The sequence below is a fragment of the Strix uralensis genome, chromosome 5, assembly GCF_047716275.1.
Source record: "Strix uralensis isolate ZFMK-TIS-50842 chromosome 5, bStrUra1, whole genome shotgun sequence".
Taxonomy (NCBI): Eukaryota; Metazoa; Chordata; class Aves; order Strigiformes; family Strigidae; genus Strix; species Strix uralensis.
Genome location: NC_133976.1, coordinates 76,474,832 through 76,500,796, shown reverse-complemented (window position 1 = coordinate 76,500,796; position 25,965 = coordinate 76,474,832). Strand labels below are relative to the sequence as shown.

Genomic DNA, 25,965 nt, shown 5'->3' with positions numbered 1-25,965 from the left:
ATCCAAAATACTCTTTTGGGGTGGGGGGAGGGGTGTTAAGGAAAGTGAAGGAGTATTTTGGAACAAGGAAAGGCAAAGGAGTAACATGGTTCTTGAAAAATCCCTGATTAGTTAAAAATAAATACATCGCTGCTGGTTGTAGGTTGGAAATACTTGAGTATTTGCAATGAAAGTGTGTGCGTGCATGTGTGCATAATGGGGTGGATTATAAGATTTGCTCAGCATGAACTTTAGCATTTCCAACTGTGTAACCCGACCAAGTTGGGAAGATGTGCAGATTTAATTACCGTGTAAATCTATTAGCTCTGAATTTCCTGGCATTTGTTTTGCTGATGACACAACCTGAATGTTATTGACTTAGTGGATTTTTTTAATCCATCCAGTTTTATTTTTTTTATGCTTAAAATGAGTAATTGCTGGTGTGAGACTCCAAACAATCATATCTGCTATGGTGGATCTCTTTGCTGTTTTCAAATACCAATTTCATGTTACTCTTCATATCCTCCTGCAACAGGTAATTTCAGTGTTGTTAATGACTAGACAGTAAAGAATTTTACAGTAGAGTGAAATAATTGAGCAACTATTTCTCTGCATCTTGATTTTGATTTTTACACTGTAGAAGATAAACACCTAGAAATCTGAGGTTCCCTCTGTTTGCCCTTGGCAAGGACGTAGGCCAGGGTAGTGTAAATCTCTGCTGTGTTATGAGCATGTTTTAGGCGTGACTTTGGGGATTGTTTACAGTCCTCAGTCTCTCTGTTCTCTGCTATGGCTGCATCTAAGACTGTTTTCCTGCCATCAGAAAGCTCTTCCAGCTATTTTGGTCCTTCATCTGGCTGAGAGGGAGGATCTCTGTGTCCTGTTTAAGGGTAAGCAGTTAGATATGCCTGCAGTTGCATGCTGAATACTGTGGTCTGTCCAAGGGGTCTTTTTGGCAAATCAGATTTCAGCTATTTCAGGTGTGGTTGCATTATTTTTTTCAAATATTCACTGTCAAATATCATTGGTTCCCCCCCCCAAATTAATCCATACCAAAGGTAAGTGCTCTGGTATATCAAACTGTATAGGGTGCAGCTTTCTGCTCTTCTACTCTTTCTCCTTGTGGGGATGGTGGTGAATGACTCTGTGGGGTGAGTCTTGTCTCTCAGCCCACATATTTGAAATCAATCTTATGGAAAAATACTGTATTGCTGCCAGGCTGTCCTTCGTTTCTCATCCTTGTAAGAGCAACGCAGCAGGAGGTTGGATCTGTGCCTCGTAACAGTGATGTATCAACACACCCCATGCCAGTAGAGGAGCTCTTCTGTTCCCTGCAGGGCATATGTGAGTGAATTGCAAAGGTGAGGCTACAGGGACTCCATCGGTAGCTCTTCTCAAAGCTGACAAAGATAGGTACCACACGATACAAACTGTAGCTGAGTCTGGAGAGGAGGGAGTGGTGGCCAGCTTCCCTGCTGTGAACAGAAAGGATTTCTAGAAAGGGAAGAAGTTGAGAGAAATGAAGTACCTGAAAATCTGCAGAATTTGTGTTTGAATCTCTGAAAATTAACTGATGCCTGAGTGCCAGTGAGTACTGAGAACAGTTGTCATGGTTGTTGGAAGCTGGTGCACACTGACACCTCCGGTCCATCACTGATGAACTTGCAACAGGAAAGTCAACATGTCTGGGAAGAAAACACCAGCCTTGAGGAAGCATTTTAACCTGTGCCTTGGGGTTTAACCTTGGGGTTGGGCATGCAGAAAGTCACGAACTTCTCTGCTGCATTGTCATCATTGGTAGGCGTGCAGTCCTCCACGAGCAGCATCTCTAGACACAGTTCTTCATTAGCAAAAAAGGGCAGGTCTCTGCTCCAAGCCCCTGTGGGTAGATGCTGCACTTACAAACCCAGGCAGAGCTGATAGTGAGATGCGTGATGCCTTTTAGAGCTCTTGCCATGCAGTCAAGTCTAGAGCTCAACCCATGAAGTCTGACCAGCACATACGTGCCATCTTTAACAACTGGTGCCTTGCCTGGATGCCCCAGAGCTTGAATCCTTTTGTGAGCAGCTGTGACTCTTACTCGGACCTCCTCAGCTACCATATAAGCAGCTTCCAGATGTCTGTGAAATGTGTGCTTGAAGAGGAGATGGTATCTCCAATGTAACCACAGGTTTTGATCTGTTTGATGCCATTAACTAGAAGTGCAGCTATCTTTTGTGATATTTTGTGGTTTATCTCCTATGCACCTTTGTTTATGCAAACCACAAAATAGCTGCTGAAGAAATTATTCCCTTTTCTCCTTGTTATCTTAATGTGAGAGGAAATGGGGGGAGGTGGAGGGGGTGGGAGGGGGGAAGGAGGGAACAGATTCATGCCTGTGGTGCATGTTTACTTCCACACAGATGGGAGCTGGTTTGTGTTCTCCCCTTTCTCCCCTCTTTCCCCATCTTCTCCAGGAGCACTGTCTTACACATTACATGAACTCATTCCTTTGATACAGCAGTAAGGGTGCAGTCCTTGCCCCCCCACCCCCCATTATTGCTGCTCAAGCCTTACAAGAGATAAATATCAGGCATTTTTGTACCTACAGGGAGATGGTGGGCTTCATTTTTATGCCATGAGTGCCTGTGGTAGAAGGGCAGTTCCTCTTGTGGAGGGGGGATTGATCCCTCCAGGATGGGGAGACCTTAGGGCAAGCCAGGAGGGAGCCATTAACTCCCAGGAGGTGAATATCTTGAATCCATGGGTGGTTCTCACCCGGGCGTGTTGCATGTAGGCTGGCTTGCGCTGGGCTGCTTGGAGAGCAGGGCTTCTTTTGCAGTGTGCCAGGGTGCTGCTGCTGCTGCTCCCCTCTGGGGTGGCTCTGCTGGAAAGGGTGGATTGCTGCAGCTGATGTGTGGGACTTGCAGCTGACACAGTGCGTTTTCCAGGCTCAGCAAAGCCTGTCACTTGTTTAATAATTCAAATATAGTTATGAAGTGTCATTTGGGGCTCTTTCTTGACTTCATTCCTTTTTTACTGAGTTCTTAGAAAGTTTTCTGAACACGACTGTTTCTTTTTTAATCATGATAATGTGACATCTTTAGACAACTGGGGCTAGTGCAGCTCTCGTCTGGCTTCAGGTCATCTGGTGAAGAAGTCAGCACTGCCATGCACCCAGCAAAGCCTGAGTCTCTGTTTTACTTCAGAGACGTTCATTTGATCAGACAAGAAAGAAAAAAAAAAACCTCGTCCCTTAGGCAGAGCTGGAGAAAAGGGCCTTTGTCTGGCAGGAACAGGCAGATGCTGTGGAGAGCTGCAGCCTGTGGCCCAGTTGGTCTTCAGCCAAATACTACTTTCGAAGAGTTATCCAAAATCTGCCGCGCACCCAGATATAAGAGCTCTCCCCTGTTTGCTTACCGTGGGGTGATGTGTGTAGGTGTTCTGTGTTCCCCAAAAGCACCTGGGTTGTAGGCGGGAGCAAATATCCAACCAGATCGGTGGTGAGACTCCGTGGGGCTGCGGCTTACTTTCTGTAAACAGGAGCGCTGCTGTTTTGTTTATCTTTTCAAGGTTCTGGGGGAACGGGAAGCAGAAGATAAGGTTACATCTGTCCTAAATCCATGACTTTTTACAGGGGTTAAAACCCAGCTGAACACATCTCTTTGCTATGTAGAGAGAATAGTTTAATAATTCAAGCAGACTCCTTGTACCAACACATGTCTGCAGTTAGTGCTGCGGCTGCCAGTGGGGTGTGAGGATAGCAGGAAGTTGGCAATGGAGCTGTCTACAGAGGTATTAAAAGTAAAAAAAGAAAAGAAGTAAAAAGGCACATTTTCAATGCAAGTGCTCTTTTCTCTTTTTTTTTTTTTAAAGGTGAACTTTGGGTGAAAGATGCCAAGCTGAAAGCCACAGACAAAGAATGTCTTTCTTTTGCAAGCAAATATGTATACAGGTTCTAAGGGTAGATAGAATTCTGTTTCCTCCCTAAGTTGCCCTTTCCTGTTCCTGAGTGCAGGGGTGGTTGCTGCTGTATCAGAATTAAGGGTTATTCACTGGCTTTCCAGCTCTGGAAGTGACTGATGACCGACCGCTAAGGTCCATGAAGAAGCAGAGAGGGGAACATGGAGAGGAGGAGGAGGGTTGGCAGTGGGAGAACGTGCTTTGAGAAGACACAGGGAGCAGCTTAGGTGTAGGTGGAAGTTTCAAGGAGCTGGAGGCCTCACTGCTTCTGGATGGTTTCTGCTGTAGCTGCTGCTCAGATGCATTTTCTTTTTTAATTCTCTAGGCAAATGGAGCTGCTTTCAGTAAGACAATTGTTTTCTTAAGAGGAAAAAAATATCAAAGCGAGCTAGCATTAAGTGTTCACTGTAGTAGAGATGTGTATAACATATGAAAGATTCCTGTAAATCAAGTGGTGGTGGTTTTTGTAATCATTGAGTTAGGAGAAGTCCAGATCCCTAAAATTGTTTCCCGAGTTCAGTAGCTGTGTGGTCTGACCTCTGTCAGTTGTTTGTGAGGCTTCTCTATTGACCTCTCTATTGACTTATACTCTCAAAGTTATATCACAGACCATTAAAAATAAGATTAAAAATTATAACGAAACTAGAAATCATTTTAAAAACTGGTTGACCATTTGCTATCAGACAATTCTGTTGTAAATGCAAATGCTTTTCTTTCTCACAGCTTGCTGCTTTGCAGCTGCATGTGAAAAGGAGAAAGCACAAACGCTGATGAACATGTTGAAAATCTTTCCCTACCCCAAGGTCCTCTTTCTCTCTGGTTTTGGGAAGTTGAACGTTTGTTTTCTTCTTTGCTTTTCCTGAAGCGGTTTTAGGAAAATTCCCCATTCGGAAGGGGGAAAAAAAATAATCTGACATACTTTAATGAAATGGAAGAAGTAAAATAACATTTGATACTAATTTCTTCCGTATCAAAGCGGTAATAGACAGAAGGCTAATAGAAATCTTCGTGAATTTGCCAAAAATAGCCGAGTAGCCTGTGGTCATTTTATCTTTCAGTTGAGTCTGTTAAATTAGAACATCTAAATAGTGTCAGACTAAGTCAACACTTAGGTATGATATTTTCAAGGATGACATCCTCAGGTTGGATGATGCTGGTGATAAAGTAGTTGTGTGTAGAAAACAGGGTACAAATATTGTAGCAGCCCTATTTCAGCATCTGATAGTCATCAGTCAGAATAATGCATGCAAGAGTTAGAAGGAGGAAAATGTTCTCACCAGCTTTAGGAAAATATGTAAACAAGTGTAATTGACTTTTGCCGTTAGCCTGGATGAAAAGAAGTGTGTAGACTGTGGGGAAAAAATTGTCCTTAACAAAGGCACTGCTTTTTTATAGGTTCATCCTTGACTTCTGTCATGGTTGGGAAGAATTTCTGTCCCTTGTTTACACTTTAAGTCTGTCTACCCTGTTTTACTTTACTGATGCACCAGCGTGTTCACCTAGTCTTGAGCATCCTTTTTCTTTCTTCTTTGTGTAGTGAAGAATTGTAGTTTATACTTCAATCCTTGCAAATGTTGGGAGGCAACCCTGGATGTGAAGTGCTAGTGAGTTGTTTGGTATCAAAATTAAAATAAACAAGGCTTTCTAAGGGGGTCATGACCCTCTTGCTGAATCATCTGAGAGTTTGTTTAGTAGTGTTATCATTTACAGTAAGTAAATATGAGGCTACAAATCTGTTTTGCCATTTGTAAAGACTTTACTTCAGCTAGCTTTCTATTCCAGCATAGCAACTGTGGTCCTCTGTTTATTGCCTTGTGTTTAGTAAATATTTTCTTTTCCTCGGTGTCAGTCAGAATTGACTGAAGACTTATTAATTTTGAAAGAAGGCACAGTTAGCATTCATGAGCATCTTGGAAGAGGTGTTCAAACTTCCAGGGGACTCTGTGAGAGCTGGGTGTGCTCAGGGTTTTCCAGCATCAGGCTTCAAGGCTGCAGGTACTACTGGAGCTGTGAAATGTGCATGCATGGGGGTTCTCTCATGGCTTTATACAATATTGACTTGTTTAATTCTTAATTTAGCCTACAGGAAGCCAAATCTTGAATTTCAGTGTTTGTTTCTGCAGGATGAAGAGCCAAGATCAATACTGCTTGCAAAAACAGAGCAAATCAAACAGACTTAGACTTTTGTAGGATCATGCCCCAATCAACAAAGACTCCTGTATAAGATGGTAGATAATGCCTGATTGTCTAGAAAAAGCTCGTTACTATTCATCGTATATATATTCTGCTCCACACACAAAGTGTTCTGGTGATAAATCTTGCAGGATCTTTCACAGTGTCTGGGTAAAGTGTGCTTTCCTGGTTTTGGTGGCATGCTGTAGTGAGTACCTTGCTGGGGGGTGGGGGTGGGGGGGAAAGGAGGTTGCTTCAGGACATGACTACCATGCTTCTATTTTCCATTTTCATTGCAAGTTAATCACAGGCTCTTCTGTTGTAATGTATGCTTCTGAGAGGACTTTTGTTCTAGCTGTAGCTCTTCAGCTTGAAGTAGCGATTGGAGGAGGAGGTTGTTAGGCAGCGCTGGTAGATCCTGCTGCTGACTGGCACGAATGCCTGCTGCAGATACTGGAATTGTTCTGATCAATGCTCTCCTGTTGTTGGCATGACAGACAGGCAAGGAGATAAACTTTCCCCCCTCCTTTTATCTCCACAGCACTTCACAGAGTTTCTGGATGAGTTTTCACCTGATGTCCTAGGCCAGCTCTTGAATGATCCCTTCTTGTCTGAGAAGAATGAAATAATGGAGGTTGAACTGTCTCCGGCATCCCCAGCACCCCTCATCAAGGCAGAACACAGCTACTCCCTCTGTGGGGACTCTCGACCCCAGTCTCCCTTGACCCACATCTCGACCGATGACAACTTTAATGAAGGTAGTACGCACTGAGCCCTTGTTCATTTGTTGTGATGGTGCAGTATTGAAACGTTCCTGGTGGGGTGATGATGCACTAAGGCTGCATGTGAATGCTCTTTGCTAATTGATATACCTACAATGAAATCACAGAAGGGATTTGTTCGTTTTAAGTCTGCAGGTGTTGTGAATAAAGAAACTTGTCCATAGACAGGGAAATTGTGCTCAGTAGAAGTTACTGACTTTGCACCATAAACATTTTGAATTGGAAGTAAAGTGCCCATCCAAAAGAAATGGGAGAAGAGCCAGAAATACACTTGTTTCCATGTAATCTGAATCTGTGTTTGTTGAAGATAAATGGAGACTGATAAACCAGATGAGTCAAATGAGGACCACCATGAGGTCTAGTTACTGTAGAACATGACATGTAAGGAAAGTGTGAGGTGGGTTTTGTTTGGTCTTCTGGAGAAAAGGCAGAGGGGAGATCTTACTGCTGTCTGTGGCTCTCTGATGAAAGGGTGCAGAGAAGACAAAGCTGGACTCCTCTGAGATAGCACCTCCTGAGTGATAGCACAAGAAGTAATGGTTGCAAGTTGCAAGAAAGGAAATTCCAGCTGGGTGTTAGGCAAATAGTTTTCACCGTGAGAGTGGGTCAGACATTTGAACAGGTATCGGGAGAGGCTGTGAAGTCTTCATCTGTGGAGATACTCAAAGCTGAGCTAGTCAAGGCCCTGAGCAACCTGATCCAAATTGGCCATACTCTAAATGAGGAGTTTAGTAAGATGGTCTCCAGAGGTCCCTTCAAAGCTATGTAATTTCAGGTTTATTAAAAAGAAACAAACAAACATTTTAAACTACACTTATTTTTCAGTAGTGAGTATCTAGAGCTTTCTGGTATCCCAAAATGAAAATCAGATCATCTTATTTGTGTTTCTAAATACACATGTAGGAATGTAACTTCAGGTGCTGTCCCAGTCTTAAAACACATCTTGCTGAAGTCCTAGGGTTTTTTTCCTTTTTAGAAAATTTTTAAAAAAGGCAAAGAAAAAATAATGCCCAAAAAGAAATCATTGGTGATCTTGTAAAGACATAACTGCAATTTTATAGATTCTGTGGTTGTGGAAAATGACGATGCATAGAAAATGATGAAAACCAACAGCATTTTTTAGCAGTTGTCTTTAATTCAGCAGTTATAAACATCTGGATGGGAAAAAAGGGAAATGCAGGAATGGTGGCAGGAAGAGATCCAACCTGCTTGTTCTGGCATAAAGATGCTTGCTGGCAGAAAGGGGAGTTCAAGGTAAAAGCTAGTGGTTGGCGGAGGAGCAAGGCCATGAATATCTGGTAACTATTAGGAATAATCACCATGGCAGACTTTCACTCCTAATAATTGGTTTATGTCTTCAACATTAGCTTTACAGTGAAAAGCAGTAGAGTACTAAGCTGCATCACAATAAAAGGAAGAGAGATTAGTGCTTATGTCTAAGCATTAACAAGCTAAGCTGTTTATGAAGATCCACCAGGACATGAGTTTTCAAAGGCTGACAGTTTTGTTGTCCAAAGCACTCTCTTAAAACAAGATGCAGTCTGTTAGAGGTTTCACAAGAGGACAACTAATTAAACCTGTGAGAAGGCTTTTCAATGTGAGACAGGGTTTTTGGAGGCGATCTGGAAACACCATTTACATAAAGCCTTCCTATTTCATATTTCCTAGCTGTTTTATGTGAATATCTTTAAATTAATACATGCAGGAGATATTAGTTGTGGCAGGAGAAACAAGCACAAGAAACTTTGGAGACGAAGCTTCTCTGGAAGTTAGAGAAGCTTCAAACTAGGCTAAAAGTGAGGGGAGTTTCCTGTGGGGAAAAATCCTGAAGAAATTCATACTGCTGAGACCATTGGGTAATTAATAGAGCTCTAGTCAAATGATGTTTTAAAAAGCCAAGAAACATTAACAAGTGAGTTTAAAAATAGAAAATGAATGGAAAGCATTTAATCTTCTGTTCACTCTGCAGAGTGTTTCATAAGAGAGGAGGAGGAGGAGGAGGAATTGTTCTTGGTGTTTGGCATTTTATTTAACCTTAACCCTGGAATCACACTCACGACCTTTCAAGACCTTTTGACTTCAAAACAGTGAAGCTCAGAGAAATACTGGAGGAAATTGCAGAATTACAGTTACAGTCTGATAGATATTCAAAGGCATCACCCTGATGATTTTTCAGCCCTTGAGCCCATGAGAGCAGGAGAGGGGGATTTTGTGGGTGGTCATACTGCAGGGTTTGACACTGGAGTTTGAAATCATTTCCCTTGTTAGATGGTGGAGGTACACAGTGCTCCTGACAACTGTGGTGAATGCCAGCCCCCTTGGTGGAGTAAGGGGACAGATACTGGGAGCACCAGTGTCCTTTTGGGGAGCAGGAGGTACAGGGTGTGGAGTGGGAGGTCCATGTGCTCCAGCATGATCTCCTGCTGCTGGGGAACTGGGATTGGTTTTGTGGAGTGGCAGGGACTGAGAAACAATTTTGGATGAGGGACTTACATAAAGAACGTGCAAAAAAATTTACATCCTCCAAATAACCACCCCACTGGGCAGATTGCTGAGCTGTTACAGCTGTCATGTGTTCATGGTTTTTCCATGGCGAGGCTTCATGATTTTGGAGGGCTGGGAGTAGAAACAGGTTAGTGAGGAGTCTCATGTATGACACTTGCATGCGTGTGTGCATATGTACTATGGGCACATGAGCTGTGCACCTGTGTGCCTGTGGTCAGCAGCAGTGCAAGGAGGAGTAGGAGGAGGAGGATGACACAGAGCAGGTAAGCTGCGTCTGGATGCCATCTCAGAGCTTTGCCCTTAGCTCTAGAGGACCAAGGGCCTGGTGGTGTGCTCAAAGCACACGACAAACAGGCTTTGTTCTCACTTTGCAGTGAAGTCAGTAATGCAATGTTTCTTCTTTGTAACTCTCTTAGCAGTTGTCCTGGCAATGAGCGCTGGTGGGTTGTTTCCTAGGATGTGCAGAAATTCCCTCCTAGGCCAGTATATGGGCAAGCAAAGACAGGGGAAGTGCAAGGAGGGGGAAACCCCAGGATTCCCTAGGGACAGGCCCCTTAGCCCATATGGCTAGACAATGCGTACTTGGAAGTGGCGCCTGTTAGAGGCCTTACTGTTGCTGTCACACCAGCAGCTAGCGTGACCTGGAGCTGCAAACTCCTTTCAGAAAAGGCAACTTTTCAGATGCCGTGTGCTAGTTTATGTTGAGATTCAGGGTGGCTCCCTACGTCACATCTAACTTGGGTGGCTCCCTACGTCACTTCTAACTTGGTGCATGTTAATTGTGTAGCACTAATCGGCTGCTCAGCCCTCAGGTGCCCTGTCTGTGCTGGGAGCAGACGGGTGGCCGCCGAGCCCCGTGCCCGCCTGCCGGTGAGTCGTGAGCTGCCAGAGGGAGGGAGGCTGCCTGCGGCGAGCGGGGACAGGGGGTGGCTTGTACCACATGGGTCTGGTGTCCTAAAGGGAAATGTACCCGCCTGCCTTTAAAAATAGCCTTAAAAACTGAAGTTTGCTTCCATGGTGAGAGGCCTGTTGGAGAGGCAGGAGCGACGCCTGGGGGCATGTGGCCCATCCTGGGGCAGGGTCCTGATGGCCTTGTGGGCCCAGGGTGACCCCGGTCATTGGTCCCAGCCCTGCGGCGCTGGGGACGGTGTGCTGCCACCAGGCCAGCCCCACTTTGTGTTGCTCTGCTACCTGCCTTTCTGCCCTTCTCCTTCAGTCCGTGCCTGCCTGTCGGAGGAGGGAATTGAATTTTGGGAGTCATCTCCCTCTGATTCAGTGGCACCCAATGTCTGCAGTGGTTTTCATTTACGTATTCCCAAGTATGGGGTCCCAGAGCCCCAGGTGACAGGGAGGCTGAGAAAAAGGCCCATCTTGTTTGGCACATGATCTTCAAGACAGATTTAAGCCGTTCAGTGTCTATTTCCATCTTTTTTTCCCTGCCAAGTCTCTGACAACCTTAGTGAAAATGTTATTTAATGTTTCCTTTCAACCATTATGGGGGAGTAAATGATCACTCTGACTCCGTAAGCACCTTCTTACTGGCTGTTGCAGGGGAACAATTAACTTCTGCTGTGAGCCATTTTCGTTGGCCACTACGCAGCCATTACCACAATTTCTACAACAGCTAAATTGGCCTATTCATGTAATTGTAAATCTTTTATAAGGTTTTTTTTAAAAAGTTCTAGAAGTGTAAAACCTGACAAACTCATAAGCCTGGGTTAACTCTTCTGAGGAGTCCTGTTGATCTCAACGGGAGAATATGTTTAAGCATCCATAAGATCAAGGTCCCAGCACCATTCTTCCCCAGTTATTTGCTCTTCTGACTTCACTCTATTGAGGGTATTTCCCCAGCTTTGTGCAGAAGAACTTTTATGAATACTCGCAGGTTGTTGCTAGTGTGGGGTCTCTGAAGGTGTCAGTCCTTGAATCTCCAAGCCTATGAAAGCATTGGCGAGAGTAACTATTTTAAAGCAGATGTGAGCAAGATGTCTGGCATTTAGTTGTTTGTTTTCCCCCCCCCCGAGAATCTATTCTCATATTCAATTTTGCATAAACTTGTAAGACTAAAGATACTAGAGCGAGATTTATAGGCCTAACCTGTTTGCTTACAGCTAACTGATCATGTGCTTTTGTTTGCCTGAACTGGAGAATAAGGCACCTGGCCTGGGGAGGGCTCCAGGCTGTAACATGAAAAAGGAAGCTGCTTCCCAGGTATGGATGAGCGTCACCAGTTGTGCTGCCACTTCTCTCACAGCAGGTTTCCCCTTTCTAGTTGTGAGCCCTGGGTTTTTTGAGACAACTGCAGAGTAACTGTGGAGAAGCACAGTGGGTAGCTGTGAAACGGAAAATGCTTCTTGGAAGGAAATTAAGCTGGGAGGGGAGACTGAGAATAGGGCTGATGGATAAGGGAGACCTCTTGCTGTGCATCAAGGCCTTTTGGGACACAGGTTCACTTCTGACAGTTGTAAACGGTTACGGGAAAAAGCTTTATTTTCTGTTACGGTTGGTACACGTCTGTCTTCAGTTTTCCAGTCACTGCAGCCTTTTGAAAAGGAAGGGCTGTGGGTCAGACAGCCAGGAGCAAGTCAAGAACCAAGTTTCAGCAGGACTGTGGTTAGCCTCCTGTCTGACTTGAGATGTGAATGTAGGGTCCTTCCCTGCCCTCTGATGCTTCATCTTGTCAGCCGTAAGCACAAACTTTAGGACAGTGGCTGCCCCTTGTTTTGGACACGTGAGACCCATAGGCCAGAACCAAGTACAGGTGATACTGAGGGGCTGGTGTGCAGCAGGAACGTGGAAGCAAAGGCTGCAGCATCTGCATGGGGCTCTTCATCCTCTGGATTCAGCTCAAGTGATAGGGGGTGGTTTGCAGTGGGCATGTGTTTGGTTTCTGGGTGTAATTTTTTTGTTTGTGAGCCTGGCAGGGCTCAGACAGTCGAGAGCCGGCTAGTCATTTGTATGGTTTCTCTCCTGAAATTGTGGCCAGGTGGCTGGGTGCCTTCCTTTCCCCGTCCCCTGAGGGCTCTGCTTTTGAGACTAGTCTTGGTCCCCACCTGCCCCTCCTGTTCGTGCTTTCCTGCTCAGGAATGCTTTGAAGTTACTGTTGGATTTGAAGCAGCTTGTCTTGGCTAGAGGTTTGACAGACTGATTGCAGAAATGGTATGTTTCTATTTTATGCTTAGCTGTGCCAAAACTGGGGCTGGCCCCTGAATATAACCTGTATTGTTGCTGGGTTTTTTACTGCTGAGGTTGTGTTTTCCTGTATTGTGCTTTTAAACCCCAAATTTTCCTTTTAAACTTCATCTCCATCTCCCTGCATTGTTTGAAAAAGAAAGAACCAAATAAGAAATCCAAAACAAACAAACAAAATCCTGAAAATCATTGTATATGGCTTCTACTTCTCCAGGGCAAATAGCCCTTCGATGATAAATCCAGACCTCATCTCAGGCAACGCTTTGTACAGGAGAATGCTTGCTTACGGATGGAGTCCACAAGCAGTAATCAGTGTCATGGGCTGGTTCTTCGTGTAGAGGTGCTCATGGACTTGAGGCTCAGGGTGGTCTTCATATATTTTATGTGTATACATATATATACACACACATAATATATACGTGTATATATAAGTCATAATTTATTTATTATGTGTAGTAGGTTATATTATATATCCTAATTTTATTTTTTATATAGACTATATACAAAGAGAAATGCATTGTCCTGCTTCTATTTAAATACTGAATCAATGAAATGTGAACAATGAAAATGGAACCTCCTCTGCCCTGACTTTAAAGAAAAGGAGCTGGACAAAGACATTCACTTGTGTTCTGAAAAGATGCTATCAAAGCCATACTGATAATTTTTGCAAGCACATTCCACTGCGACATTTTTCCTGTGTATTTTTTTATTTTTGTGGGGAGAATGGGGAGGAAGCCATTTGGTGGTGGTAGCCTGTATTTGGGTGGGTTTTATGTGGAAGGGTAGCAGTCAGTCCTTGTCAGCAGCTGCAGTTTTAAAGGATGTGAAGACTTCTGAACTTTTATACGTCCAAGCTCCAAAATCTCAGTAGGTCACTCTGAATCAAGCCTGTAAGTTCTACCTGGGCAGCACTGTGTCTGAAAAATGTCAGTTTTGATTTAGAGGTGGGCGTTTTGGTGCTTACTTATGCTTACTGTTAATAATTGACAACTTTATTTGCAGTCAGACCTCCTTTGGCTTCCAGTTCCACATATGAGATCTCCTTATGGCCTTTGTTCCTGCTGGAGTAAAGAACCATCTGCTCTCGGAAACCTCTTTCCCCAGGTGTTTGTAGGCTGTGATTAAGTTCCCTGTTGATTTCTGCTTAGATACAGTTTAAATGAACTGCACTTCCTTGGTGTTTCCCTATAGGGAGTATCTTCTGGACACTGGGCTATTGCAGTTCCTTTCTAAACAAAGGGACATTTGCAGTTCCTTTTCAAAACTCTGTGTCAAGTGACTGCAGGAGCTGATTTCCCAGGAATAGTTTTCCTAGCATATTAGGGGAATACTCCTCTCACTTCCAGCCCTGCTGTTTCTGAAACCAGTGATCTCATTCTCTCTGTAGTGTTGCACTGGGAGTTCATGCTCACTTACTTATGTGCTGTGAGCATCAAGTCCTTCTGATGTGTGTTGAAGCCCGATTGCTGCCATAATGTGCATATGCCCTCACAAACATCCACGTGGGTTGTGGGGAGAAAAATTCAGACGGGTGAGAGAGAATGGTTTTACTTGAACACAGTACTTCTGTGGATAATTTTCACATAACTTAAAAAAAAATCATAGTCTTTTATAGGACATTTAATAGTATCAAGCTTTAAGGCTGTAAATCCAAGCTACCACCTCAGTCTGTGCTTCACTCCCATATATATAAGATAACATTTTTCTATCCCTAAGCAAAATAATTAAAAACATCAGGAACTGTATTCCAGCTGACAGCTGTACTTGTGTAAAGTCTTAGTCTGAAGAGAGGTTAAAGCAGAACCTGTAACTCTTGAGACATCTCCTGGCTGGTTTTATGTGACAAGATGAGTTTGATTGAAAACTGTCAAATTCTCCGCAGGAAACAGGGTATTGACCCTGGTTGTTTAGGTATGGGAGGAACAATGTGTCCTTGTTCCTATTTTAATAACTTTGATAATGATACAAATAATCTGTGGGGTTTAGATGGACTCCCTGCCGCTCAAAGGGGGTATGCTGGTATGACTGGTGATCCTTTGTTAGGAGAAAGGCTACTTATGCTGTGCGTTGTGATTACTGTATATCGCTGCTGCTCATCTTTGCCCATTTATTTCAATTTTCCCTTCCTGGCATGTTAAAAAGGACCCCAATGTTTGGTAGTCAAACAGTGCCTCCTTTGTTGAGGCTGTTTCGAGGGCTTTGGTTTCATTATTTGTGGTGGAAGTGTGTGTGCACGCTGGGAGGGGGAAATGCCATCTGGAAAATCTGTAAGAGAAACTGTTTGTTGATGAATGTGGGCTCTCACCTCATGGAGGAGAGGGGGGGTAGCAGCAGTGGTGTTGAAGTTCAGCATTTCAGGCATGATAAACGGGGCTTGTGTCTGCCAGGGGGTGTTACGTGAGCCCAGAGCTGGGCACTGGGGATGGTGCGAGCTCAGGGGGAAGACAAGGAAGCAGTTATTCCTCCGGAAAGGTCCAGCCTGCCTTTGGGAGGCTAGAAAGGCTCAGACTGCAGAGCTGGGGACACTGAACTTCCCTGCAAGCGGCATGTCCAGCAGCATGCCCAGAATCTGTGCATCAGCAGAGGTCCTTTCGGGTTCGTGGTGGGGTGTTTCTGCTGACAGAGAGCGAGTGTCCATTTCCCCTAAAACAAGCTGTGAGCCTCTTCCAGGAGGTGTTTTCCGCTTGCAGTTAGGCAGCTCCCAGTTTGCAGCTGTATTTCTGTGGTGTAGAGCTAGTAAGCACCCTTGGATCCTGCTGCTAGCTGTACAGGGGCAGCAATCTCAGAGGTAGGATCCAGGCAAGAACCAAACTGTTGTACAAAGTACAGCTTTGCAAACGTGGACCCTCGGTGCAAGTTTAAGCACCATCTGAGTCACAGTGTCTTATTAACATGTGATGAGCCAAGTCTGAGCCATCATACTGTTGTACATGGCACGGCTGCACAGGAGCCATGCGGGCTGTGCATCCAAGCCCCGTGGTTCATGATGGCAGTACAAGGTCGGTCATGGACCAGAAGGGATTAGTTGAAGCCCTTTTGCTCAAATCCATGACACGGCTGAAAAGGGGGATTATTTAAATACTCTTGGCTGGAGAACAGTTTGACTCATTAGAGATCTTCTTGCATTACCCTGTCCAGAGATATCTCTTCTGATACCTCTGCAAAACGCTTTGACCGTTAGTCTGTTGTGGTCTGCTTAAGTTTCCGCTTTTGTCTTTCTCTAGTTGTTTTATCAGTTGCTTGGACAGTGAACTTCAAGGAGGTGAGAGTTGCATCTTCATTCTGCTTATACAGATAAGGGTATCTCTTGATGTTTCTACAGATCTTATTTGCAGGCTTGTTACAAATGACATACAGTGCATGCATCTGTTTTCTGTGTGACTATGATCTGTCATGATGGTAATGGTGGTATGGTGTTTTTTTATCCCTTCAAGATTAGGTTCAGTGATTACACCGCTTGTGTGGGTTTGTTTACCTAGTGGTGCTGTCTTCCTTTTTACTGCAGGGAAAAAAAAAAAAGTGAAAATCATGTTATTTCTCTGAATACTTGCATTCTCCATACTTGGGAGGGGTGAGGGAGAGATACAGAGTGCATCTCTAATTTCATTTATTTAAAAATACACAGCAACTCACTGATGCACCTTGGTTTTCCATGCAAAAAGTGTCTCTGTTAAACTTTTTAATGAAGAGTGCTGAAATGAATGTGGGGAGCAAGGGAGATCTTTGTGGTAATTTCATAAGCTGTGTTTCTCTGTACATCCATCACAGAGAGTTAAATTTAGTCAATATTGAAGAAGATTTACTTTTTCCCAGGAAAGAAGGTGGCATGCTGGACAAGATTGAAGAATTAGTTGGACAGAATAATGTTGAATAGAAATAATTCAAAAAAGGAAAGCAAAACTAGCTGGGAACTCTGATATTAAAAAAAACGTACAGTTGAAGTAAGAATTTTTTACCTTATTTTCCACTTTTCCTTCCCTGCCTTCCCATAATATTATATGGAACAAGGAAAGAAGCAAAATGTTGCAGTTCTTCAGAGAACTATGAGTATCCTAGGAAGCTGCACATGCTGTTGTTAAGACACTATGTTTAATTTTTTTTACGTCTCTATATGAATACATATATATAAAAAATGTTTTTTAACAAATGCAGAAGTAGTATATATTAATTCTGTCATGTACAAACACAGCCCTTCTTGGTTGTGTGGTCTTCATGTATGCCAAAATCACACATACTGATCATTGCTATAGCTGTGATGCTTAAAAGGAGCACTGAAAGCCATTTCTGTTGAAAACTATCATCATAATGTGTGTGGTGTGCAGCATAGAGAGAAGTTGATTTGGGTGTGTTGTGCACCCAAAACCAAGCACTTCAGTCTTCATGATGGACTTTAAAGATCTTAAGCTTTCATTGTGCAAAATGTTGCATAGCCTTTTCCCTTTTGGGTGTAGTGATCTGGAGAAAGGAGAGTAAAAAAGGAAGGTCCATTTGTGGTGTGTTAGTAGATCCTACTAGCATTGCCCATCTTAACTGCAAATGATGGAACCTGGGGCAGCATTAGGGCCTCTGAAATAAAGACAGAGGACAGAAGGAGTTTGTTTGCTAGTTGGACACCTGGCTGTTGATATGCACGACGTGCAGTGCTTGCACTTACAGCACTGAGGGAATGATGTCCCATTTTGAGCTTTCTCTCTTGCATTATCACGTACATGGCATCTTACAACGCATTGCATGTCGTTATCTGGGACCAAGCTGAGCTCACGATGAGTTCAGCTGGGAATGAAGAGGACATGTTTAAAGTTTTTCCTGTCAGTGAGAACATGGCTTGGTACACTGATTGAACTTACTTTGATGCTTTGCAAGGCTCCTGCCTTTTCTTTTTTAAAAGAAAGTGGAAGATTCATGCTAAACGAGAGTCTGCAGGAAAAGTGGGACAAGCTTGATGACAGAAACAACATGCAAAGTTTTCGCAAGAAATGTAATTTTAGTCTTGGATACAGAAGATAAGATCTTAGATGCATGTGTCACAAACCCTGGGTTACTGTGATGAATGGGTTTTTTGGATGCTTGATTTGAAACTTGCAGAAGTGGTAGATGCTCAGAGCCGCACCTGAAAACTCAGTGCATACTGTATTTTTAATAAAAGTATAATAACAGTGCGAAATCATCTGAAAAATCCAATTCCAGTTGGACATTTGAAATTACTAGATACTTTTTGGCCTCAATCTCTCCATGGCTGACTTGAATTTTCAGGACCGCTGTGGAAATCTAATTCAGGTTGGTGAAGTGTTTCCCTAGGAGGGAATTAAACAGCTCTGTGGGAACAGAATTTGAATTGTATTTGGTAAAGAAGAGATGAGGCTTGTGCATGAGACAATAACAAAACATGGAATAGCTCCTCAGTTAGGGGAGCACCATGCATTCTGCCTGTTGGGTAAGGCATTCTGTAGAGAAATTGATCACATTATTAAAACATTCCTATTTTTAGGTGTATATAATGTGCAAATATACACTGAATTAAGCCTTCACAGGTTATTTTTTAATACCTGGGTGCTTTGCAACATTAATGTTCAGTTGACATAGTCTGCATGTGGACTTTAACAGTGCTAGTGCATTGCACATAGAAGAGTTAGCTGGGAGTTTGCTAAGTACTTAATGACATATTTCATGTGCCAAAATGCCTAGCATTCATGGGCTTATGAAGGCGTAGGTGAAGGGGAATGCTTCTCATCTAAACAGCACGATAGAGCTCTGAAGTTCATAGGAAATTTCAGCTGGGAAGGGGGACTGACTGCCAGTGTCACTTGTTCAACAGTGAACTTTGGAATCAATGTTTTAAAGCATGAGAAGAGATTTTTAACAGCCAAAGTGACCAACTTCAGGATGTGGAATTTCCTGGCCATTTGGATAGCTAAATCTCTTGTTTAGGCTTCCTTCTCTCTATACCTGAACTGTTTGCAATGTGTTTGTCTCACCTCAGCAATATAGTGTTGCCTTACTCATATCTGTCTAGAATACAGTCATCAAGATAATATTCTCAGCCTTTTGTTTTGGACTCTTGTCTCAACAGTTCACATGTATCTCCTGGATCATGTCAAATATAAATATAAACACTCACCTTCAATTTCTTGACACCAGTCATTGACTCTTTGAATAGCATGTGTCTTACTTGGTTTGGAGAAGACACCTCCCTTTTCCTCCAGTAGGTCCCTTGAGCCAGCCTCCATTGTCCTTTCATTTCAGTATTTCATGTGCACCTTCTTGCTTGTTCTCATTATTCCATGAAACCTCTCTCATGGTTCTCCATACCCCTCCATCAGAAATACTCTTGTCTTGGAAGGTGTGCCATTCCTCTCAGTATGACTGGTATTCTGTAGCCTGCTCAATTTTTCCCATTTGCCTAAATCTTTCTGATTGTTATGCAACATTCTCAAGGGCTTTGGGAGAAGGGCTGCCACTTTGTTCTGCTAGTACAGTTCTTGGCAGAGTAGACTAAAGTGCTAAGGGGCTATTACAAGGATAAACTAAGAATGATTTTCAGATAATGTCAACCAGCTGTGCTCAGGAAGAGGAGAAAGGAGAGTGGGAAATGTCCTTTTGCAGCTGTCTTGGAGCAGAGGAGAGGTTGTTGGTGACTTCAGAAGCCGGAATGTGTCAAAAGAAAGTAACTTGTTGCACAACACTGATCATGATACTGAATGCATAGCAGGGGCTTGGAAAAAGTGGAGAGAGGGGAGTATCAAGGTGGGATTCGATCACTGTGTTGCTTCATCTCTTCCTTTCACAGGGTTGTTCATCTGGAATGACAGCTGTCACCATGCATCATAAGAGGCAGTGTCAAAGAAGTGTTAGATGTCGTTCTTCAAAGTTATCTCGGTGTTAAATGCAGCGTGTTGCTGTCGCTGAAAACCATCTATAACCCTACAAACTGGTTAGACTGGCTTTAAAGCCTAGAATAACTCTGAGCAGTTTGTGCAGATCTAAGTGGTGATGGCAGGGATGTCAGGTTAATCAGCAAAGTCAGGTTCCAGAGGAGTAAAATGACCGGCTGAAGGCCAGCATGTCTTGCTGCCTTAGAGCAGCTGAATCCTTGTGATGAGTCTGGGGATTAGAGGTGATAAATATCACAAAGTGCAGCTTTAGAGGACATGCCCTGTTTTGCTGGGCACCTATGGCTAGATTTCTCTTCTACTTGCATGATAATACAAATCTCAGAAAGTTCAGGGCTAATTACTTGCTTCAGTGATAGCTCTCATTTATTTGTAGCCTTCCCTCCCAAAGGGAGTGTAAAGTAGATTACAGGGATAGCCCTGCCACCGTGTAGCTTGACCCAGAGGTGTGAGAGGCAGCAAGCTCTGCACAGGACACTCTGCACAACGATGTGGGGGAGGTTTTGGCAGAAGTTATCCAAACAAGCATTTGAAAGTTGCATTTGTCAAAGGATTCTGGATTTCCAGGCAAAGAGACAACTTTAAAGGTCTTATCTGAATGATCCACACACAGCAAGCTAGAGGGAGTCCACGGATCCACTGAATATTTCATTGCAGTCGGCAGGGAGGGAGCTGCACTCCTGTGTTTGTGAGTAGAGAGGCTCAGGGAGGGTTGAAAGAGAGCAGTGTCCTCTCTCCTGAGTTAATATTTAGACAATGCTACCTCTTTTTTCATAAATACTTCTATTTTTATATTTCAGCATTTCCCAGAAAGCTTTGGGAGTCAGCTCTCCAGAAACTTAAATACGGTGTTTAGCCCTTGCTGTAGTTACTTCTCTTGGCAGAGCTGGGCTCGCTGTTCTTGTGCTTCTGATTACAGGATATGTATTTTTCATTTTTAATTCCTTGGTGTGTCTTTACTCAAATTACCTCCTTCCTTGCCAGTGGTGGAGGTTAGCTCCCACCGCATAGTAATTACTAGCAATGGAGATGTACATGCTTCTCCCTTCTTCCAGTGACCCAGCTTCTGCCCAGTGCCTGTGTGCCATATGTGTGTGTGGTCTTAATAGCAAGGGCAGAGAGCAGCACGGAGGCTGTAAGCCCGCTCTTGTTTTTGTTACCTGTTTGTTGCAGCTGAACTCTGTTGACATCTCACCAACTTGATATGCTCAGATGTGTAAGGGTCTTGTGTCAGCCTTGCAGACTGCTGGTGGCACAGCCACAGCACCCTGGCTGCCTTCCACGGTGTTGATGCAGCAAACAGTTAATTCAAAGCTTTTGCTGTTTACTAGCTATACGGTGTACGTGCTTGCTCTGCTTTAATTCCATATATGCAGTAAATACTCTGTATGAAGGCAGGAGAAAGCTCTGACAGAAAGATCAACACTCTTTTCTCTTATGTATATTTGGCCTCAGATTCCAGCTGCTTGATTTAATGACGCGCTTCTCACAACTACTGACAAGTTGTGTCAGAGGACTGTGCTGTATGCTGTTGGGGTGCAGTACAGCTGGTGTAGGGTACTCTCCTGCAAGAGAAGAGAACTTACATAACTGAACTCTAGCAGTAGGGATGGGAATTTTTTTAAGGCAGAATTGCAACTGCCAAAAATGCATTTTTTTTTTAAAGTGGAGTTGTTAATAGCCTTGTGGAGTTGTTTTGAAGGTTGACTCCTTCCAGGTTCTTGATCCTCTATCATATTTTAGACCTGGGAGAATAAGTCCCTTCTCAGCAAGCCAAACAGTGGCTGCTTCATGAATGAAAATGGGGAGCTACCAACTTACCATGCCAACCTTCTTCCAGTTCTTGACAGTGCAAGGCAAACCTTTCAGCTTTGTCCAGTGAAAAGTTGCATGACTTCGTTCTGATTAGGAGCTTGCAGTAAGTGGGGCTAGAGGATGATTCTGCCAAGATGTGATGCACATTTCATTGCTGCCAGTCAAAATACTTCTGTGACTTCCAGAGGCTCTGGGGAGGAGATTAGCATGATCACCACAGCACTGGTGCTCCTGTGAAATCATCAAAGCCTTTATCCTCTTTTATACTTACTAAATGAATCCTTGGGGGAAAAATTTTGAAGTTGAGAGTGTGAAAAATCCTTTGTTCTTAAAAGTATAATATCACCACTCTGTCTATTCGATGATTGCAAATATTAGAAGGAGCAGAAGTCTGGCTAAATGCTATTTCTACAAGGGGAAATAAAACTGAGTCAGCAGGCATTAGTGTGTGTAGGACATGGCTCCCTGGCTGCCTTACCCAATGGCTTGTTTAGTCTTGTTCTGCTCCGTGTTAGCAGCTTTCGGCAATGTACAGTGATTAGTGCTCTGTGTCTTTCCTCCTTGCTCCTCTCTGTATCCTGGGGCTAGGATTAGGTTACAGCCCTGAAATGGCACGGCTGTCTGCATTGACTGAGAGCTGAATAGTAAGGACAGAGTTTTGTTGATAGACTGAAATGCCTTCTGTGTTTGTTTCCCTTCTCTGGAGGAGGGATGACATTATTTTCATTTGTAGTCTTTCTGTCTCTGACCTAAACATGTGGTGTCCAATTTCCTTCCCTGGCAGGTGACCTGAAAAATGAGGAATGGTGTCTGGGTACAGAGCTGACTCCAGCAGCAATAAAGACTGAGCCAGAGTTGTGTGAGACGTCAGGCCTTGCTCCCTCAGTCAGTCTCACCATCACAGCCACGTCGCTGAAGGAGGAACAACCTGAGCTACAGACCGATGCCCTGGTACTTGCAGACTTTCTGTTCTCCTCTCTGTGCAGTTAGCTACAGATTCTCCCAAGACTCTGCATACCAGTGTAGCCTCTACGGTGCCAAAGTCTGTCAATTCAGGGTGCACACTGCAGTCTGCTTTAATGTTTTTAGTGTTTGCTGGTGTCCCACTGCTGCTGTAAGAGCTTGTTTTTCAAAACACTTATCTCCATCTTCAGGTCTTAATGGTTGGATACACAACTTTCTCTTCTCGACTAGCCCCAAAACCTGGGGCTTATGCATTCTTAAAAGTATTCAAACAGTTCTAATGAACCAGCCCCACCTGAACTGATTAACCTATTTGCCCTATCGAGCCTGTGACAAGCTAAGTGTTTTCCATAATAACTTGCTTTAGTGCTGCTGTGCCTTCCCCTAATCAGAACAAAACTTCTTGTTTGAAATGACTGGAGAGTTTCCCTGTTTGCCTGCTAAGTCACTTTTGCCAGATCTGTGGAGCTTTCACATTTTGAGCTTCTGCTGCTTCCACACCAACCTGCCTTGTAAGGAGCGTTTGTGATGCCTTTCTGACCACAGCTGGAGCAGCCAGTGGGCATTCTCAAGAGCATAGTTTGGCTGTGGTTGAGTTAAGGAGAATGAACTGCAGCAGCTGATGTCAGAGTCCCCTATCAGTGGAGGAAGAAGCACTGACTGTTCTTAGTCCCTAGGGTGCGATGTCAGTCCAGGCCGGGTGAAGTTAGTATATGCTGAAAATAAATGTTTCCACTCGGATGTCGGTCAAAAATAAGTGCAACAGAAATTATTTTATGAGAAACTGAAAAAACTAAACACAAGTTTCCCATAATTCTCCTGTAGTCTGAATGTGCTGTCCCTGGTACGTAGTCCTGCTGTACTTTGGAATGCCGTGATTTGCAAAGAGTATATTGGGACTAGCTGGTGGCTCATTACCATTACCATTAGTTACACAGGTTATTGAGAGAGATTTTGGCTGCAATGAGCATGCTGGTGTGACAGACTGACTTCTTCAAGCCTGGGACTGTATCATTCAGGCAAACTGGGCAACAGCTTGGCAGCCTGGTGTCTCAGCCCTGTCAACGGGGCAAGCCAGATGTCTTCCAAACTTTGGTCAGCTGTGACTGTCTCTTTTTGTGCTCCTCCACACCATAAAAGGAACTTGGGTCTGATAATCAGGTCCCCAGTGGCTGGCACCTTGCTCTTGCTCCCCAATGACAGCGGTCTTGAACAGGCTCTCCCCCACTGCCAGGAGTGTTTCTGTCTCTGCTCAAACAGACTGTGCGGTCCGGCAAATCCTAGCAGCAGCTCTGTTGCTAAGAGAAGTAATTTGAGTGGGTTGCATGCTAGCTTTCAGTCTGAAATGTCATCTCTGAGGCGTAATCTTTTATTTAGCTAAATATAGTAGTAAGAAAAGCCACAGTGGGAGTAGTCAGGGCAGTGTTCTCTGTAGCCTGGTTTAGCAAACTGTGTGAAGCAGTTAAAAGCTTTGCCTGTAGCAGAGCAGGAGGAGAGGGAAACCTCTCCATTTATGGAGAAGTCATCCTTGTGTCCTTCTATTAAGATTTTTAAGATGTGTGCTTTGGGTTTTCATGCTGTTAATTTCTCTTTTCTAGATGAAACCACTGAGCCAGAAAGTGCTTCCAGAGATTAAATTGGAGCCCCATGAAGTTGATCAGTTCCTGAACCTCTCTTCTAAGGAAGGTCTGTTAATTACCAACCCAAAATGCAGGGGGAGATGACCAGAATGCACAGTGAATGTACTTTACCCTGATTAAATATTTGGCTTCCTCATTGGCCATGTTAATCTTTAGGCTGAAGCTGTTGCCTTCTAGGGATTCAATTCACACTGCTGAAGAGCCAGCCTCTCTCTGACCCATTTATGTGTTTTTTTCTTTTTTTTTTTCCCTTGCTTATCACAAAATTATCCCATTTTTGTCTGTATTGTATTAACAATTGTACAGTTGCTGGTGGGAGCTTGAAAAGCCCAGGATTATTTAGGCTAGAAGAGAAATCAATTTGAGGGGGCTTAACTAAGGCATAGAAAACATGAAGAGCAGAAGTAGAAACTTTTACCGTTTTAACCTCTGATACAAAAGCAAGGATGTGAGTTTATATGAAATTAAAAGTTAGGTGCATCTGTTTGTTGCATATTAGTTTTAGCAGAGTTTTTAAGAACCACCAGGACTCATTTGCATTAATCTATAAATGAGGAAGGAGGAACAATGATCCCTGCCGTGAAAGTTAAACATGGTTTTCTAGCACATAATCTGTCAACTCAAGGGAAGTTTGAAAGAGCCAAATATTTTGGCTGAAATTTGAGCAGATAACTGCATCTCAGTTAGGAACACTTGATACTTTGTTGGTGAATTCATTTGTGTAGGTAAGTAGAACTGCTCTAGGGAGAGAAGCAAGTGATGTAGCAGGTGGAAAAAGGGAGGCTATATCTCAATCCAGGGCATAGATTCAGTTGCTCAATTTGTGGGATTAAGGGCCTTGCTGTTTTTCAAGTGTGTATCTTCTTCTGGCAACTACTAGAGTTAAGATGCTAGACAAAAAGAGCTCATATATAACAGCTTTTTTTTGTTGCTATTTTTCTTCCTTCCTCCCCCACCACCCATTTGATCTTTTCAACTCAAATTTGCGAAGTATAACAAGTGGAAGGTGGCAAATTCAGCCCTGTACCTTCCTACTCTCAATTTTCATTGCTGTGAATTTATCTCAGGAAAAACATGATTTAGTTATGTCTGTTTTGGACATCTGCTAAATTGTCCATGTAATATGAGTAGGTGAGACATTGCCCTGTTTCTCTTGGTCCAGACCCATTTCGTCATAAGCAGCACTTTGCTTGCCAATTATAGCTCAGGTTCTTTTGGCTACAAGTGCAGTAGAAGTTAGTTTATGGCCCTGGATAGCACAGTGTGAGAGGGATTCCTGTGGTGGTTGCCTGTGCTGCTCCTGCTTCATCAGTACATTAAAACCTTTGCTGTCACTATATTGTCACTTCTTCCCGGTTGTGCCAAACCAAGTCCTTAGGAGGCAGATTATTTCTCTCCTCCCTGTTCATATAACACCTTGGATTGATACCTTCTCTTGAAAAATACTGGTGATTTGTTTAATCCACAGCAAAGTTAGGAAAGACTATTGTTTTTGGAGACAAAGCACGCTGTGGTTTTCCAGGCACAGGAGACTTGTACTGGAGGACTATACTTAAACCTCAAAGCATTTGGAGAAGAAGCTGAACTGTAGGTAGAAATGACTGGAGCATATGCACAGAGCCCTGTTTTGCCTGTTGAACCTAAAGATAGCTGCTGCGTTTCATTCCTCCTTTGGAGACCTTGCATGCTCTGAAAATCTTCCAAGTTGCCACTTTGCTTGATCCATTTTTTAGCAGAGAGTCCTAGTCTTGGAAACTAGGTGGTGATGGTGGTGGCAGCTCTAGAGGAAATTTAAATTAGCACGTCAAAACCTTATGTTATATGTCTGTCTTGCCATTTAGTAGTGGATCCCCTGCATTTGCCTCCAACCCCTCCCAGCAGCCATGGCAGTGACTCTGAAGGAGGGCAGAGCCCGGCTAGATCACTCCCTCCTTCAAGCCCAATCCAACTACAAGCCACGGCTAAAGTGACATCACGCACAGCGTCAGCGCTCTCCAATTCCCCTCTCCTGACTGCGCCACATGTAAGTTGGGCTGTCTTTTTCCAGCATCGATCTATCTGTGTCTCTCTCTTTTTTTTTTTTTT

The 25,965-nt window shown here is 43.6% G+C and overlaps 1 protein-coding gene across 2 annotated transcripts in view; it reads left to right on the top strand.

Moving 5' to 3' along the window:
• The window catches only part of CREB3L2 (cAMP responsive element binding protein 3 like 2), an 83,700-nt gene that overhangs the window by 36,854 nt on the left and 20,881 nt on the right, over positions 1-25,965 (top strand). Inside the window, exons 2-5 of one of the 2 annotated variants that reach the window (XM_074871785.1) lie at positions 6,635-6,851; positions 22,062-22,228; positions 23,839-23,926; positions 25,725-25,903. In XM_074871785.1, the coding sequence (XP_074727886.1) occupies positions 6,635-6,851; positions 22,062-22,228; positions 23,839-23,926; positions 25,725-25,903 (651 nt within the window). Of the gene's footprint in view, positions 1-6,634; positions 6,852-22,061; positions 22,229-23,838; positions 23,927-25,721; positions 25,904-25,965 lie in introns of both variants that reach the window. The other variant, XM_074871784.1, reaches the window with a different exon arrangement.